Source organism: Melanerpes formicivorus, unplaced genomic scaffold (genome assembly GCF_026170545.1).
Source record: "Melanerpes formicivorus ecotype bairdi unplaced genomic scaffold, bMelFor1.0.p_v2 SCAF_4, whole genome shotgun sequence".
Taxonomy (NCBI): Eukaryota; Metazoa; Chordata; class Aves; order Piciformes; family Picidae; genus Melanerpes; species Melanerpes formicivorus.
In genome coordinates this window covers 22,114,190-22,133,267 of record NW_027142356.1, presented here as the reverse complement: position 1 = coordinate 22,133,267, position 19,078 = coordinate 22,114,190, and the positions used below count along the sequence as shown (strand labels likewise).

The 19,078-nt window shown below is 37.1% G+C and overlaps 1 protein-coding gene across 3 annotated transcripts in view; it reads left to right on the top strand.

Moving 5' to 3' along the window:
- Nucleotides 1-19,078, top strand: part of LOC137440734 (uncharacterized) — a 59,630-nt gene that overhangs the window by 12,013 nt on the left and 28,539 nt on the right. For all 3 annotated transcript variants that reach the window (XM_068137243.1, XM_068137242.1, XM_068137244.1), the window contains exons 9-12: nt 6,748-6,944; nt 9,058-9,122; nt 10,417-10,523; nt 13,735-13,846. In XM_068137243.1, coding sequence (XP_067993344.1) covers nt 6,748-6,944; nt 9,058-9,122; nt 10,417-10,523; nt 13,735-13,846 — 481 coding nt within the window. The remainder of the gene's footprint in view (nt 1-6,747; nt 6,945-9,057; nt 9,123-10,416; nt 10,524-13,734; nt 13,847-19,078) is intronic.

Sequence of the window (19,078 nt, the reverse complement as noted above, 5' to 3'; positions counted from 1 at the left end):
GACTGATGGGTATGAGTTTTTCTAACTTGTAAACACAAAAAAGAAGAGTTTACTACATTTTAAGCTTATAAACCATATCTGTGTACAGTTTATGCATAAGCAAAAATAATTAGCTATATAAACAGAAGCACCTTAAACCATGTAAAGTCAGGCAATTCAGAGTTAGAACTTCCGTTCCCTGTATGTATTATTATGTGTCTATAAGTATTAAGGCACTGGATTGGACCCATTTAATTCTTCCAACATAGTTTTCTTTTTTTTTCCTAAGTTTTCTTGAAATGTTTGATGTTGACCACTCCAGGGAGCTCACTTCCATTGCAAAAGGGTGCTGTATGTATCAGGAATATTCCTGTTGGTATATTGTGGCAATCAAATACTTAACTGTGAGAACCTAAGCTTTTTTTTCTTTATTGTCACAGTTAAGTAAGTTTTTAATGTAAAACAAAGTTGCATATTTCAACTTGTGAAGTTTTAACTACTTTCATTGATATAAGCTAGACTTAGTTAGTTTCTGTCTGCTGACCTGAGGCAGGTTAGGATTCTGGGATGTCCTTGTGCTGGGTGTATCTCTGTGACGTATTTGGTTTAAACAAAGGAATATTAAAGTTGTAAAGTTTCATCCAGCTTTCCTGAAAATGGGCAGACAGGTAGATACTGTTTACTTTTCCTGTGGGAGGAAGGCTGCTTGACTCACCCGTTGTGTGGATTCTTTGTTTAGCAGAGAAAATGCAAGAAATCATTAGATCACAATTCATAGGGGACTAATAAGCATTCTTAAATGGCTGATTTTAAGTAGATGTTGTCCAAAAAGGCACTTGCTCCTTTTCTGTTATGTGTATAGTAATAAATATCAGCAGATGGCAGAAGAAGTGATAATACCTTACTGCTCCCTATTTAATGTTTAGCTTACAGCACTCAATAGGGAGTCATGTAATGTGTAAAAATGAAGTGTGAAGACAGAACAGTATTGATAATGCACATCTCTGTATTTTATTTTTCATTTAACCCCAGACATTGGTGTCTCTTAAGACTATTTAGTGCCAAAACATTGTTTTGTTTTGTTTTGAAATGCAGGAGAGAATAAGCTAATGCTGATCAGTAGAGTAATCATATTGAGGAGATGATAAACACTGACATTTTGCCCTAAGCCAGGAGTGTACAATGGTTGAGACTGCATAATCCTCTGGCCTGGGATGACCGAAAGGGTAAGTCAATAGCTGTAGTCTCTTTAAGGGCTGGATCCAGATTGCTTAATTTGGGGCTTGAACAGAATCCAGCGTGCGAGTCCCAGTTAGCAATGTGGAATCCTTTTTTCTCTGTAGCACCATTTATTCCAGACAGCTGAAAACAAATCAGCATGATTTGCCTGCAGTTGGTCTAGATGTTAGAGTTTACATTCAAAGCATGTCCTGAAATGCCTTAGACAGAGAAGATCAGTGATGCAATCAATAGATTTTTCCTAAATCAGAGCTGCAGCATGTTGGTACTTACAAGTGAAGAGATGCATATATCTTACTCACATACTTGTGCTGATCTTGCTTGGCATCCATTAGCAGTTTTGGATTGGTGGTAAAGATAGTGCTAGAAGTGGTAGCAGTTTCTACTTTTTGTGGTTGGAAGTACTTGCCCAGGGATTTGAGAAACATGGCTTAGAGCTCTTCTCAGTGTGATAGGTGTTGAGTCACGCGTCCCTGGAAACTGCATTAGCTGTAAAGCTTACAAATTCCTACCACAGCCTATGTGGACCCTGGTTCAGTTCCATGCCACATGTGTTGCTGTAGCATTTTTTGTTCTTTTTCTTTCAGCATCTTCCCCTGCAAGTGAGTATACTATACTGATGGTCCCATCTTTCATTGCCAGTAATCTCCTCTACCACTAGTGGACAAAATGAGATACTTGAGGGGTTGGCACCTTGTGAGGGAAGAAATGCCCACTTTATCTCAGTGTCTTTCTCCATGAGCCCAACAGAATCTAGTGCTGATTGTGGATTTTGCTTTTTTGTGTGATGCAAATGGTGTAAGATTGGCAGCAGAACAGGAGGGAAGGCTATCTTCATAGCTGCCCAGAGATTCAATAGGCAGAGATGACATCATGATTATCATCATGTTATCACCTGTGACATGCCTGTAAATTGTAACATTTCTGAGAGCCAGAATTGAGGAAAATCCAGCATTTTACAGGGGAAAAATTAACCCAAGAGGAAGTTGTTGGCAGACGGAGGACTAACATGAGACTAACATGAGACTCACTTTCAGAGGCCTGATTCCTGTTAGAGTAGTAGAGCAGTTGTATATGCTGGTTGAGAAGGTGACTTCATCAGGAAGTCTGGTTTTGGAGCCTAGTTACCTCTGTGCAACAGTCAGTGAGGACCTTCTTCAACTGTTAACTCCTCCCCTAGCCCTAACTTGAAGCGTGTTTCTGAAGTTTAATCTTGGCCTTTTAGTGCTGCAGTTTTCTAATGTACATAGTTTGCTTAATTGTTAAATACCAAACATGCAACCCAAACCAGATGTCTTGGATAAAAGAATGGTAGTTGTCACTTCCTTGCACAAAGTGATGTATATTACTTTTTTATTTTAACTCTGTATTAAAAGAACTGCTTAAAATATTTTAGAAGTACTTCTTTCATATTTTTCTCTACTATTCTATTAAATTCACAATCATATAATTTAAACATGAGCCAGCAGTGTGCCCAGGTGGCCAGGAGGGCCAATAGCATCCTGGCCTGCATTAGGAATAGTGTGGCCAGCAGGAGCAGGGAAGTCATTGTGCCCCTGTACTCTTCATTGGTTAGGCCACACCTTGAGTACTGTGTCCAGTTCTGGGCCCCTCAGTTTAGGAAGGACATCGAAACACTTGAACGTGTCCAGAGAAGGGCAACAAGGCTGGGGAGAGGCCTTGAACACAAGCCCTATGAGGAGAGGCTGAGGGAGCTGGGATTGTTTAGCCTCTCTACAACTATCTGAAAGGTGGTTGTAGCCAGGAAGGGGTTGGTCTCTTCTCTCTGGCAACCAGCACCAGAACAAGAGGACACAGTCTCAAGCTGTGCCAGGGGAGGTTTAGACTCGAGGTGAGGAGAAAGTTCCTCACTGAGAGAGTAATTCGTCATTGGAATGGGTTGCCCAGGGAGGTGGTGGAGTCACCATCCCTGGAGGTGTTCAAGAGGGGGTTGGACGTGGCACTTGGTGCCATGGTCTAGTCATGAGGTCTGTGGTGACAGGTTGGACACGATGATCTTTGAGGTCTCTTCCAACCTTAGTGATACTGTGATTTAGAATTTATTTTAGTAGTTTTTAGAATGGTTTACATTGTTTGATACTGCCCCATCCTACTAGGGCTTTTATCACTAAACTGATGCAATTTTTTTATTATTAAAAGGAGCACTTTGAGTACAGTGCCACTTTATGTGCCATGATTGTAGTTGCTGCTGAAGTTCAGGCACACAGTTTTGTGGTTTAACTCCCTTACTACACTGTACAAAACTGCATCTTGGTTATGGGTTATGCAAGTTAGAGATGATGTTGTATGGTATGTAGTCTTTCAGCCAAATTACTGGTGAAGAGGGAATAGATTTATTCCTTTGGTGGAAGCACTGATAAGGTGCTTGATGTGATTGCAGTGCCTAGGATACATGCTTGAACACCCCTGTCAAGGTAGCTAGCTGTTGTTGCTTGGGAGCTCTAACACCAGGCTTAAGTAGCTGTCCCTTAAGTGAGTGATGCTGACTTAGCCCTGTTTGTTTCCAAGCTGAAAATTAATATTGATTTCTAGCAATATACAGAACACATTTTCTCTTAAGCGTGCAAATCAATGTAGTTTTTTACTGGCATCTGCTAGGAGGTAGTATAGGACGTGTATTTTCCCAGTCATCCAGTTACAATACAGATGGAATCCAGGGGCTTCCTGCATGATTCATTGCATCTCTGTTTGTAATTGTTAAAAAGAGAGGGGAGCTTTCAGAGCTGATGTGACCTGGGATGAAACACATCTTCTGCAACTAATTGAGTGTTCAGGAAAGTTCATTGAGTGGTGTTGTATGTTGAGGAGGAGACATCCCTCACACTTCCCGAGGGCAAAAGTCCTCCTTGACACCTTTTCTAATAGTGTAACATTGAAAGAGGTGATGGAAGAGTAAGTCAGTGTTCTTTTCATTGACCTTCTGGGTCGTGGATTTTGGAATGGTTTAAAGATATCTAAAAATTGTTATCTTGCTAGGACATGCTAGTATCTTGTATCAGCATGCCTTTCCTAGAAAGACTTTTGAGTTTCCCCTTTGTTTTCTGGTTTGGGGAGGGGGTTTGGGAACAGGCAGAGGGCAAGCTTGTTTTGTCTGTTGTTTGGGGGTGATTTTGTGTGTTAGAATGTCCTTCTTCACAAAATTTTCTTAGAAGCTTTGAGTTAACATTTTGCTTCAAGAGGTAAGAGCTGAGTGTCTTTTTTGTATAGCAAGTGTGTCTCAACCTTTGAGGCTTTTTAGAAGTTGTTCATGAAAGCACATTTGTACTTACATGGTCTCCTTCCAGCTACCCTGGCAGCATAAAATGTTCCACCATAAAGATCCTCTGACTTTGGCCTTAAGGTAACAGTAAAATCCGAGTCTGTCCTTCCTTATGCATACTAAAAGATCTGAATAATAGAATGATTTATATTGATACTGTTTATCTGCTGTTTTCCATGATTGGTCTGCTCTTAATGATTGAAGTGTTTGCCAGGTTTTGACCGTTTTAGGGGCTGGAATTTCTCTCTCTGCCTCACTGTAATGTTGTTTTTTGTTTTTAAATGGTTTGGATCTTTTGACCGTAGAGCATGGACAAACTGAGGTTTAATCAGTGTGTGTAGACTCAGTGGTTCAGAGTAGAAAGTTGCATGTCTGCAGTTTACTACTTCTTCCTCCCTCAAAACAAAGTTCACTGGGGAGTAGGTTCAGGCGTGTCATAAAAATTGCATGTGCTGATGAATTGGATAAAAGTGGGCTGCGGCAAGAGTACCAGTTGTCACTTCAGTGGGATGGACTGTACTGGGTAATCTATCTTGATGGAATTGATTTCTCTTTTGAGTAAGTGATTCAAATAAGCTGTGTTGAGCCTTCCAGTGAGGTAGTCAAAGCACACAAGCATGGCTCCTTAATTATAGCCTTGTTCAGTCACTGATCCTGAGCAAATTCTGAGGCTTTATATATATGTCTCCTTACCAGTAAAATTGGGATAATTACACATGTTAGTCTGTTACCCTACATTAATGTTTAAGAATGGAGTGGTTTTATGGGTGTTGATTTTTATTCTGTGTCACTCTTGAAAGTTGCATATTTCTTGCCACCATATTTTGTCCCTCCACTTCACCTTGAAACAAGCAAAAAAACTCTGGAATAACTTGTGTAAAAACACTGTTGATTCCATGCAAATGTTTGTATTCACCATGGTGAGGTATTTTTGTTTCACTTTATCTGCTTAGTTGTCTAAATAGTTTTAAAGAGCAATCTAATGAAGTAGTATCTCTACTGATTGAATGTGGGCTTTTCTAGGTGTCCTACAGCTGCTGTGCTTCCCAAGTTTTGTGCACCATCAGTATTAAAGCTGCTGATCTCTGGCAACAGAGCTTGTCTCTTAATCCTTTTTTTAAATAATGGGCTTATGTTTGAAGCTTCCCAATGATAAGGAATCTGTTCAAACTCCCATGAACTTTTACAAATGTCACTTCAGAGTTCACTGGTTTCTTTGCTTACTTCCTTCAAAATGTTGCGGATTTGAGTTATACAAACCATGTTAATCTAACCTTTACTGATAACCAGTTTAGTTGTATGTTCAGCACATTGTTACCACTAGTACCCAAAAAACAATGTCAAGGATGGACTGATTTTAAGTGTGTGTGAAGGACTTGAAGGTCATTGACTTCAGAGTGGTGATGTTCACCACCTTTCATTATTAGGACATGTTTAGAACAGTTTTGCTTTTGCAAGGGGCTGTATGTCTTTAACCCTTTTTGTGTCTCTGGGACTAATTTCCATCTTGCTGTGAAAGAGGGGAGCGAACCAGGTAGCCTTTTTAGAATATTAAAGCTCTATTTTAATTTTCAGGTATTTTAAAGATTCTAAAGTATTTTTTTTTAAAGTAGTGTCTTTTTTGTTTGGTAGATGGATTTTGTTTTCTTTCCTTTTTCTCATGTTTTCAGCAAATAAAAGCCTTTTAGCTGAGAAAGCAGGTATCGTGATCTCACTCACATAACCCTGAAATTCTACAGTGCTACAGTACAGTAATGACCAGCATGTGCCTCTTACTATGAGCTGTTTCATCACTTTCTCTATATTATTGTGATAATGTGAGGAGTAGGACTGTTTTAATTTACAAATATGTATATAATTTTCTGGTGTACTGGTTTTCTTTTTGCTATGCCTCATGATTTTCTGTTTAATTTGTCTTTTACTATTGTTCTGGGCTGAATATCTTAACTTTTTATGTCTTTCTGTTTTCTCATTATAACTTTGCAGTGTATAATTTATTGTTAACATGAAATTGTCTTTAATGAGTGTGATTATTCCTGTTTCCTATTTTGACACACAATAAAATGCATCCTCCTGTTGTTTTGTTTGACCAGTTTGTTCAGTGCTTTTTCATGTGTATGTTCCAGATATAACTCTTGGACAGTTTTATTTCATTAATCATTACCATAAAATTTTGGTATGTTTTTACTTCTTTTTCTTTTCACTTCCCCTTTATTTATATTTTTTTTTCAATTTTTTTCTTGTTCTAGGCACAACATAGGCTTTCCCATTGTAGAATGTTCCTCTGAAGGAGTCGTTACTCTTTCCAAACCACCAGACACAGGGGGGCTAATCTCTTTCGGCACTGTAGCAGAACAGTTGGTGTATGAATTGGGCAATCCTCAGTGCTATCTCTTACCAGATGTCACTTGTGACTTTTCCAATGTTTCCATCACTGAAATTCCAGGTTAGTCCTCTTACATGTTAAGAAGCTGAGTTATCGAGCTAACACAGTTACTTTAATGTCCATATTTCTCTGCATATTTAATGTTCAATTTGTTCCATAAAGTGTGATACTGTATTAAACGGATGATTTCAAGGGCTTTTGCTTGAAATCCCTTCAGTAATTTTAACAGTACTTTTACTATGCTAGCTGACTAATGTAAATCTTTGATCACTGCTCCTTTTGCTTTAATTTTTAATGCATACCTTGTACCTACTACATCTTTCAATTATGTATTCTGCATGAGCAACACTGAAACAGCTCCAAAGCACTGCTTGGTAATGGTGTTTTTCTTAGACAGTTAGGTGAGTCATCATAAGTGGTAGAAGCATGCCTAAGTACAGGATTTTCACCAGAGGATCTGTTTGAAAAGTCCATTTACTATCCTTGAAACTCTCAACAGCCAGTAGACTAGAGATGAATATAATGTATGGTCTGGATTTAGCTTTAACAGCAAAACAAACAAACAAAAAAAAAACCCCAGGCATAACAGATTTGAAGATGTGTAGGTTGGATAAGACATCTTGAAAAAAATATTTAGCTACAGTAATTTGAAGTTTGTTTTTTTCCCTGCATCTGTATTATTTATCATTTTCCATTCTAATGAAACTGATTTGTGACAGTATGCTAAGTGTCTCTATAAAACCGAACACGGTTGAAAGCTCAAGTTAAAAACTTGCTGTCATAAAACCCAAAATGCTGTAGCATCCCAGATTATTTGGCTTGAGTAATAAGAGTACTGTATAACTGTAACTTGCAAAGTTGTATACTGAACCTTCTGCTCATGCAACATAACCAAATGGCAGTCTGATAAGGCCAGCTTTGCTGTTCTTCGCTGCTCGTCTTTTTTTTTTTTAAAGAAACCCTAACCTTCCTATGAACTTTTAGCTTGCAAATGACCCAAAATGACATGTTTGAACTTAAAATGAACTTTCACATGAACTTTCAGTTAGCCTTCTTAGAAATATAACAGATGGAAAATGGGCAGATTTCTTAAATATTTTTAGTTTGAAGTGCTTTGACATGCACACCAGTTAAACCAGGCAAGATATCTTATTTTTGCTGTTTACATTGTTGATTTTATTTCTAAATTACTTGCAATGTTTGAACCGAGAGGTGCTTCTCTTTTCTTTTTGTCAATGGATGCTATGCATTTTGTTTCATAGAGTTTTTTATTATTGCTCCTTCACCTGCAATGCAAAACTCTCCACTGTCACTGCATGGATATTGTTCTATATTGAAAGAATTAATTTTAACTTATTTCCATCTTGCTGATATTTGAATGATGTGTAAAGTTTCTGCCAGTCACAGTCACTTTTTCAGTTACATTGTGATTTGGTCTCTTCAGAGTATTTGTGTAAAGCTTTGAACTGCTTCCTAAATATTTGGAAGCACAGGTTAGGTACAGGTGAGTTACAGTATGAATCTCTGACATCAGGTGTTGATTTTACACTGCTAATTTTCAAGCTGTTGCATGTATTGATTTTCTCCATTTCAAGCATGAACCTGATGCCATGACAACAATATTCTCCATTTTTTAGGGGCATTATTATTCCTAATACTGAACATAGTAGTTGCCCTGAAACATGCATTCAGTGTGTTCTGTTTCTCTTACTGAGAAAAAGGCTAAAGTTAAGCTATCCTTTCACTTACTAAGCTCTCAGCAAATGAGCTCTTACTGGTTTGTCATCTTTCTTGTTTTGTTTCTTTACCAAGTGAAGGACTGCAGTCCTCTCCAGCCAGCTATAGTAAATTGTATGATCTGTGTGTGTGCAATAACTGGTTGTTAAGTGGAAAATGGGTCTGAAGTCCTAAGGCTATTTTCTGTGTTAAGTATTTTTAAAGTACATGAATAAACATTTCAAGTGCTCATTTAAAAGGCTCGTTGAAGCAATAAATTTAGTCACTAATTTACTGTTTGTGTTTCTAAGGCAGGGAGAGCTGTGTCAGTACAGCTTTCAATGATTTACTTTTCAATTATGTGCATTTGATTAATATGTATCAAAGAAGAATGACTTTGAAATTATATTGAGGAAGCTTGATTTTTATTTATATTTTCTTTTTTTAACCACTATAGGTATTGATGGTGGGGCAGTGAAAGTTCATGGAGCAAAAGGATTGCCTCCTTCAAAGTTTTATAAGGTACTATCTGTTTCTGTGGAATTTAAAGTGTTTCTGAATTTTTTATTTTTATTTTTAATTTTGGAGAAACTTTGTACCAAAAACTACTACTTCTCTTCCCTGCACTGAGACTGAAAGAAAGGGGAGAAAAGGGAAAAAAGACAAACCTTCTTTGATAGACAAAAACATTTTAATTTGTGTAACAGGCTTATCCACAAATCTCCAGGCAAGACTGGCATGGTTATTTTAGAAGAGTAATAGTAACTTTTAAAACATCTTAGCCCACCAACACCTTTATGCTTGTTGGTTTTTATACTGGCCTGATAATTTTTGTTCTGTTTCATGGTGAAATTTATCTGCCAGATAGTTTGATTTGAGAGAAAAAAAACAGAAAACAAAATCACCTGTGAAATAGCTTCTCAAAAGAAGTAGCTGAAACACTGTTTTTTTCAGCAGTTAAAAGTGAGCTGGATAAGGTGTTTGAAAGTTTACTGTAGAAAAAACATTTCTGTTTGTAGAGAGTTATGCTGAATGTCTGATTTCTGGATTTGTTGTTCTTTTAGGGTAACAAATATTAAAAATGCTCATCATTCTTAGGTAAATCTATTAAAGCTTTTCTACCATTTGTGGCCATGCATTATTATGGTCATTGGTTTCACTGCATTAGGGCTCTGTTCAGCAGCTATAGCACTAGAAGTCTAATAAAATGCATGTTAGTCAAGTGTTTGCAGAGTATAGCACGTTCTTTTCTGTGTGTATGTGATATTTTCCAATAGTTAATACTTCTGGGAAACGTGTTTGATCTATTTCACTGGGATAGATTACTCAGCTTTTCAGCTTCAGTGTGCCCTATGCATCAAAGTACATAAGTACAGGAGAATTTAAGGATGACAAGAGGAACTGAAATCAATTCAATTTCAGTTTTGCAGATTTCAGTATTCCTAAGGTTACATGCTGCAGGCACAGCACTGTTTTCAGTATTCCTAAGGTTGGAAGAGACCTCAAAGATCATCGAGTCCAACCTGTCACCACAGACCTCATGACTAGAGTAGGGAGGACACTACTGCCCACTGCAGGCTTGAACTCACGACCTTTCCATTAAGGGTCTGATGCGCTACCAACTGAGCCACTCTGAGTTTTTTCAGTCTTCCTTTAATAGAATTTTGAATTTTAAATAACAAACTAATTTTAGTGATGATGATGATGATGGTGACTTCTTGCTATTGCATTTCTGCTTAACATATGGATAATGATTGTCAGCATTCAGAGCATATCAATACTAAATCCCATGTATTTCATAATCTCTTCTTTTTAGGTAAATGCCACTTACCATGATGGTTTCAGAGCTACTGCTGTCTGTCCAGTGGGAGGTCCAAAGGCAGTAGAAAAAGGAAAACGCACTGCAGAAAGTATTCTGCAAAGGTTAGTATTTGAATCTTGGAGGGAGGTTTGGGGTTTTGCTCTTCAGGGATGATGCAAATAGAACAGTGACATATGAAGGCAGCCATATCAACCTGGTAACAACCACAGATGATGATAACCTTTTGGTTGGGCAAAACATTTCAATACTTAAGTATCCTGTAAAGGAAATCTGCACTTCAGCTACATTTGACAGAGGGAGAATGGTCTCAAATATTGAGAATACATGGTTGGATAGCGGGGATCAGCTCAATGTATTAGGTGCCAAAAAGAAACCCATGCAAAACGAATTTTCACTGATTTTCACAGGCCTTCTTATCAAAAATCTTAGTATTCTAATATGTAGGTAGTTTACCCAGTTTATGTGTTAAACAAAGGTATCTTAAAACCTTGTAAAATGTGATTAACAGTTTTGTTTGCTAGAAAAAATTTAGAATTGTAAGACAGACTGATAAGCTTCTACTCATATTGCCATGCCAGTATATTTCCATATTTCCATTATATTGCCATACCAATACAATTCCATATCTTTACGGATGCCTCTGAGCATTTACTCCATTGATGAGATCTATCTCTTTTTGCCATGTTACATAATATAACTTTCCCTCACCCTGTTGTAGGCTCATGCAACAAGTACCTTAGGATGGACACCTGTCAGACGTGCAGGGTTTACTGTAGACTTAGAGTGACTTAATGCTCATGTCCCCATGTGCAATACTGTGATAAAGGAGGAACTGTGTGAATTCCCTCAAGAAATAGCAGGTGATGTGGGATGTGTAATGGAATCTCTTTCTTCAGAGTTTTTCAAATATTAGAAGTGTTATGTGTTCAGGGGCTATTGAGAAAATCAGTGAAATAAAAGAAACCTTCAAGAGCTGTTGAATACAAAGACTCAGGGACTCAGAAGACTCCAAAAAGCAATCATTCTGGAAGCTAGGTGATTATTTTTGAGGGGGGTGTGTGTTTGTGTGTGTGTTAGAATGGTGTGTTTTCTTTCATGTTTTCTCTTACACATTATTTCAGACCAGACTGTATCGGTCTGCTGCTGCCCCTGTGGCCACTAGAACATTAGTTCAGCCTGCTTACTGTGCTGTCCCAAGTGATAATCAAAAAATGGCTGATGTGAGATAGCCAGAGTATGGTTCAGTGGCTGTATAAGTGGTCTCTAGGCCTTAAAGTGTAAGTGGAGAAGCTATGGCTGGTTCTGTGATTAAGAACCACAATATATAGTTTTACCTATAAATGTATTTTCCATCTCAAAAAGTCTTAAACAGCTTTTATGTGTGGAATCATTTAATAAGCATATTTGAAAGATTTGTATATAGCAACCCAGATAAAGAATACAGCTATTTTGATCACTGTCAGAGAATGCTCTACCAGCATTCTAACTGTATCTGCTGCATCTAATACATTGAACTGCATTTCTTTAGGAAGCTCTGATTTCAGTCTATCAATTTTATTTTGCAGGAGAGTGTTGTAAGGGCATGATATTTCAGCTAGCCAGCTTCCAGTACATCCTAGGTTAAATTCTGTAGTCTTATTGGCAACAAGTACAGAGTAAGGGGCACAAATTTAAGGTGATTCAGTTGTATGCTTCAAATTAATTGGTAGCTTAAGTCATTAGATAGCTTTGACACCTTGTAATATGACTTCTTTTAACTTCTCTCTTGCATGCTTCTCCTTTGTTTATTCATTTTTGAAAGCAGGAGAGATTTGCCAGTATGTGTGAAGAAGTCTCTTCGAAGTAATCTTTGGTGTCCTTTTTGATGATTCTCTGTTGCATTACAAAGATAGATGAAATGGCTAAAAATTACCCACAGAATGCATTTTGAACTCCAGTAACTTGAACTGTAATGTTTATAAATAAAATAAATAACTAATTGCAGACATGGCTTGAAAATTTATGTACCTTAATCAAGTGTCTGTCTTTCTGTGGTTATCAAAATAAAGATGGCCTCATTTTTGGTACATGTTCCATCTTTGTCTCTTGTAATGTAATCTTCATAGAAAATTAGGTTTTGTATTTAAGTCCTGTATGCTGCTTATTTTTTCAGGTAAAATGCTAATATTTACAACAGCAATGGTACATTAACAATGCCTTCATAATGTTCCCCTGATGGAAAATATTTTTCTCATCCTAACATAATTCCAATATTTCAACTGATAAAATCTTGTATACAGATAGAGGGGTGATATATCAGGATAATTGGGAAGCCAGTTTAGGTGCTTCAGAATTTGGCTTATTTTTCCAGTCTGCAACATGTTAATAAGTTAGACTGGTTTTAATAGTTGGATTCTTTTAAAACTTTTTCTAGATTTTTGTTTCTGTGAGTTTTGTTTGTTTGTTTTCATTTATTTTGGACTTGACATATTGTTTTCTTTTATATACAAGGGTTGTTTTCAGTTTTGATGCTTGAGAGTTGGGCTGGTTTTAGTAAGAGCTGTTGAAAACAGTCTGTTTAAGCCAAATTTAGTATTTGTCAAAATCTAGAATTAATTTATGTCTCTCTTAAAGTAGTGTGTGTTTTCATGCCATATAAAAGGAGGCAGTGTTCATCCCCCTTACTAATTCTGATTGGACAAACCTGGCACTCTTGACACAATGTGCTTTTGGTGGAAATATCCTTATAGAGTTTGTGTGATTTCAGTGCCAGATTGGAAAGGCATGAATAATGGAAGAAGTGTTCTCTTGAAAAACTTTTGGCATTTGAGTTTTATATTCATTAACCCCAAATATATACCTTTAAGGTTGAAATAAAAGTTCCTTCTTCAGTTCAATTCTTCTTCATTGGTGCCTTTGATGTAATGAAGTGGTTTCATGGATTTACTGGTAGTTCATAATGCCTTATAGCAGAAACAAAGTTAAGAACTGAACTAACAGTATGAAAACCAGGGAGACTGCATACACTGCAATTACATTTCAAGCTGTATTTGGTTTAAAGATAAACGAGATGAAATCCATTCTTTTGTCTTTGCCTGTCATCTTCAAACAATTTGAATAAACAAAAGCCTGAATTTAAAACCTAAGGATAAATCAGAGGCATAACTTCCATGTCAGTAATCACTTGATTTGCGGTGTTCAGATATATTTATTAATGTAAAGCATTCATAGTCCAGTTTACACAACAGAGCTAACTCTTGGGGACCACACAGGGCTACTTCAGATAATCATTTTGAGGCAGCTTACTAATAAAAAAATAATGATTTGTTGCAGGACTCGTCTCATTTTCAGTCAGCTTGGGTATGAAGATTACAGTGCAGTTAACATACAGGTTTTAGGGTCTGAAGATACATATGGACCTCATGCTAGAAGGAGTATAGATGGTGTAAGTATTCACCGAAGTGTTCTTAAACTTTTACTGACCTCTTTTAATCTCTTCATGTTGTTATCTTTTCCACAACTTTAAAGGAAGTCACTATAGTCTTGGGAATTTCACTCCATTATTTTGCAGAAAATTCAGTGTCAAAATTAACACTGACAAGGTCTTCGCGGTACTGGGTCTTCTAGAAACACTGATATGAAATCTTACAAATATGTTCTTACAATCTATTCTGATGTTGATCATCTAAAGAAATAACTTCATATGAAAGTTGTTATGATATAGACTTAAATTGCATTAGATGTAACTCTAACAGACCACATCAAAAAGATTAGAGAGTCTGGAAATGGCATAATTATTGTTGCCAGTGCAGCTTTAAAACTGTCTGTGAGTACTGTTTGGGAAATGCTCTTCAACTATATAATTCTATGTCTGAATACTAAATTCATGTGTAAGAATGTGAATGATGGCTGTAGCTACTGCTGCTGCAATATCCATGGTCTGTTTATCTAATTTAGAATATGAAAATCCTTTTCTGAAGGAAAAAGACTGTAAATTTTGTCCTTGCTTACATGCACTTTAAATATTTAGACAGTTTAGTTTGTTCCAAGCCAGAAGCATTTAATTCTTCTTTGTCAATAGTACTCTTGCAAAAATCTTATGGTACATGTGGCAAAACTCAGCTCTGAGTTTGATCATAAGAGTCCCGACACTTCAGAGAGCTGACAGTTTATATGTATAGGAAACAAAAACATAATGAGTAGAAGACCACAAGCTTCTTACTGTAGAAATGAAATGTTCATAGAAATTAGGCAAGTTTTATCTGCAGCTGCTCATTTTAACGCTTAAGCTTTGATTTCATTCTGAACAGCAGCAAGGAATAATATTCCTGAGGTTAAGCTTTATAATGTGGTTTTTCGTTTTAGGCCCACAAACCCTGCATTGTTAAGAGTGGTGCCTAGATTGCAGAATTCAAATTTTGAAACATGGGAACATGTGTTCCAGATGTTGAGCTTGGCCATGTTCTGTTTGTACCAGCTCTTCATGATTACTCCGTTGTAATACATTCTTTAATTAAATTGTTGCATAGAAACTTTGTCTCATTGTGTAGAATGGATAATGATTTGAGAAAGAGCAGTTTCTTCTTTATTGTTCAGTATGCCTTGCTTCCAAAATTCATTAAATGGATTTTCCAAATGAAATTCAGTTTTTCAATGAATTTTTGTGTTTCCAGCATCAACTCCCAGGTCGTTTATTAAAAATAAATAGGCTGTTACCTCCATTGTGATGTGCGTCTCATACATGCCTGAAATAGGATGTGGGAGCTAGGGCTAAATAGAATAGAATCAATAAGGTTGGAAAAGACCTCAAAGATCATCCAACCTGTCACCCAAGGCCTCACGACTGCTAAACCATGGCACCAAGAGCCACATCCAGTTCCCTCTTGAACATCTCCAGGAATGGTGACTCCACCACCTCCCTGGGCAGCACATTCCAATGGCTAACAACTCTCTCTATGAAGAACTTTCTCCTCACCTGAAGCCTAAACTTCCCCTGGTGCAGCTTGAGACTGTGTCCTCTTGTTCTGGTCCTGGTTTCCTGGGAGAAGAGACCAACCCCCTCTTGGCTACAGCCTCCCTTCAGGTAGCTGTAGACAGCAATAAGGTCTCTTCTCCGGGCTAAACAATACAGAAGTGGCTGTATCATCTTCACTTTGCTCCTCCCAACAGTTTAGGAGAAACTAATCAGAGAAGTCTTGATCTTAAAAACAGCCACAGTAGCTTGAGAAGAATTAATGATAAGTGGGATTTGCTGTTCCATTTAAAATGCAAAGTCATAGAATCCTAAGGAAAACATCTGCCTGTTGGGGCTTTAAGCAGGAATCATGTAGTCTCTGAAACACTTTCCTAACGTGCATTTCCATACAAAATTGGACGTGGTTCTTTGGAGTGCAGGTAACAGTGCTCAAAACCAGAGCCATCTTATGTTAGGCAGTAGGAAAATAGATCCTGCTTTGGAGATTTTGCCCTCTAAATTTAATGAGGAGAAGCAAATCTGTAGAAGAACAGAGACAGGTGAAGTTGAACAATATTTGAGGTTCAGTGTAGAGCTCTTATATAGCTGGACTGGGTGCAAAGGTTTGCCTTTGCAACAGTGAAATCACTGTATATCTTAGGCTTATCTAGGCCTGAATGCTGTAGTCTGAGCTACTATGTGGAGTATTGACTGTGTGGACAACTCAAAGTATCCTTGAGAAATCAAGGAACGCTTGCCTCTTTTCTGTCTTCCCCACCTATTTATGTGATTGTTGCTTGCTGATAGCTTGCAGCCAAGCACAAGTAAGAAAGAGACCTGAATCAGCACTGGGTAACCCTAGTGGTAGTTAATTTTTAATATCTGACAGTGCCACAGTGTCAATGAGTTAATGGTTTAGAAATACTGGGTGTGTTTCATGTGACAAGTATCTAGGAGCAGCCAATAAGGTATAAGGTTTGCTATAGAAAAACTTTGTGTGATAGGTCTTAGTTTTCTACTAACCCTTTGCTAACCAATTTACAATACATTGTTAAGAGGTGATGAAATGTAACCTTGGTATGCTGGTTTTTTCTTAATTATGATACTGTAAGAGAAATATCTTTAAAATAATCTATTTTTAATACTGGGTTCACTCATTCAAACCAGGATTCATCTTTCATAGACCATTGTATCTTAAAACTGTGGACAAGGAAGTGAACTTAGAACTTAGGGAATGTTGAAGACATGGTACAGTGTAGAACCAGGAAGCAAAATGTGAATGCTGCAGTATTTCCTATTAAGGATTATTTGTAGTAATTTAATGAACTTGATAGTACCTCTATGAACACTAAATGTGTTTTTAAAAGAAACCAAAATATTTGTTGACTTTGTGGCATGGCTGCATATTTTCTGTGTAGCGATGGTTTATTACCAAAATCTAGAGAAGCTTCTTTTCAATTGGAAAACTGATTGGTTTCTTATTTATAGTATCTTCATTGGGACCTCTGTTTCTGTGTTCAGTGAAGGAAATACTGTATTTTTAGTGATACATGATCTGCTGTCCAACTGTGGCGCTGATAAAAGTTTTATTTTAGGGTTTGCCTACTATCAAGGTAATGTGAAACAAGTTGGATTTCCTACATGATAGTATTGTGGTAGATGCATTCCAGTCTGGGAGCTTGTAGGTTGACAAATGAAATGTGTGTGTCTCTCTGTGAGTATGTCTACACAGGGGTAGTTAAGAGAGATGAAAGCAATTACACTTACTGTCCTGGTACCTTGGGGTGCCATTCTGTGGGTATGGTACTAGAATACGAAGCAGAGAAAAATAATCTTTCAACTTGATGAATATTTAGGACTTTGGTTTAATTATACTAGAACAAGAAGGCTCTTTATTATGGATTTTTTAGCTTAGCACCAACTATAAAGTCAGGAAGTTTTCCTCCTTTGGTATAAGATGGCATAAATGAGCTTGTTTGCATTGGGATTTTGTTATGCATTTGAGTTGGAATAGAGGATTTAGTAGTCTGTTAACATGATGGTCTCTTTGGGACACTTTTAGAGTAGCCAGAATGCTTGTTGCAGCATATTACAACATTTATGATAAACACCATTTCAGCAGCTGCTACGAGGAAATACATCCATGTTCCTACATTGCTGAAGTTACTCACATTCTTGAAATTGGCTTGAGATTTTCTAATGTTGACATGTTCAGCAGTACTGCTTTTGGAAAAAACTATTGTAAGCACACAGGAAATTGATACTAATATGCAAGATAGGTATCAGTATTTCAGAAGCTATTACTCAGTTTGCAGGTTTACATAGTGTTTTTAAAGAATGTAGATTTACAGGAATGTGGGCAATTAAGGTAAGCAGCAGTAGAGTTAGAAGATGTATTAAGAGGTTGTCAGTTTAAGAGTTCATATCCAGCACGCTTCCCAGGTTATTTTGGAGAGTTCAAAATGTTTAGCCAACTCTTAAAATCCGGAGGCAGAACAGTTTGTTTTGTTACGGTACCTTTAAATTTACTAGAATTCTCATGAGTACATTTACACTTTGGTAGGCATAATAGTCTGGCATTTTTTACTGCCAGCTGCTTAAACTGATAATTGCTTCAAGTAATTTTTGACATGACTTCTAGATCTTGAAATCAGGGACACCCATTCAACTTTGGGTAGTGAATAAATACCAAACATGCAGCAGGAAGGATGAGATGAGGTTTTGTTTGATCGCAACTTTACTTCAGTTCATCTAAAGATTCTCTGCATTACAACAACTTGAAGTTATCTCTTCTTTCCTGTTCTGTGTATTGGAAGAAAGATGTTGTTCACATGAAGAGGAGTTCCACTCTTTCCAGTGTTAAGTCATCAAAAATTAGGTGCTATGTAGGGTGCTATTCCTTAGCCCAGAGGAGGGAAGACTCCTTTAAGGAGTCATGGCTCCATTCTTTTAATCTGACCAAAAATCTCCCATGTTCCCTCTGCTGCACACCTCAACTGCTGGTGAATTTTAGCAGTGTTTGTGTTCTTCCTGTCTGCTGAGTATTTAATCATTGATGCTTAAAAAAATTACCTGGTTTATGTATTTGTAAGGAATTAGGCTTTTTGCTAAAATCTGTTAAAAATCTTACCTAGGAGGAAAAGCATTATTTCAAGATACTCCTCATGATTTTATGCACAACTGGGAAGCTATCTAATGCTTCTGAAATCACTACATATATGGAAAAAAAAGTTGGAATAAGCTAAATATGGGTTATTTAGTCATGCATATTCATTTCCTGATGCTCCAAACATCTGAAAGATTCTTAAGGGCTTGGGTCTTCTAAAATCCATTTGTTCCTTTCTTCCAGGAAGATGTGCTCTGCAGTATCGTAACTAGCTATATGATCACTTTTCCTTTTATGTTTCTACATTTTTAATACAGCAGATACCAAATCTACAAGAGATTTTTAGACAGGGCATTTGGAGTGTGTTGAAGTTTTCTGAGCTCTGTAGAATAACAGAAAACACCATCCAACAAATCCAAACTTTGGTACATTTTTCAGACTCTTATGAAATACATTCTTTCCTGTTGACAAATAAAAAAAAGACCTAAACATTGGAAGAAATCCTCTGGTATCTTGTAGTAAAACTCCTCCTTTTAAAAATTTTACATTGATTTAAGTAGGTCAATAATTTAAGGTTACCAGAGAACCTTTAGGAACTTTCTCAGTGCTCATTAACC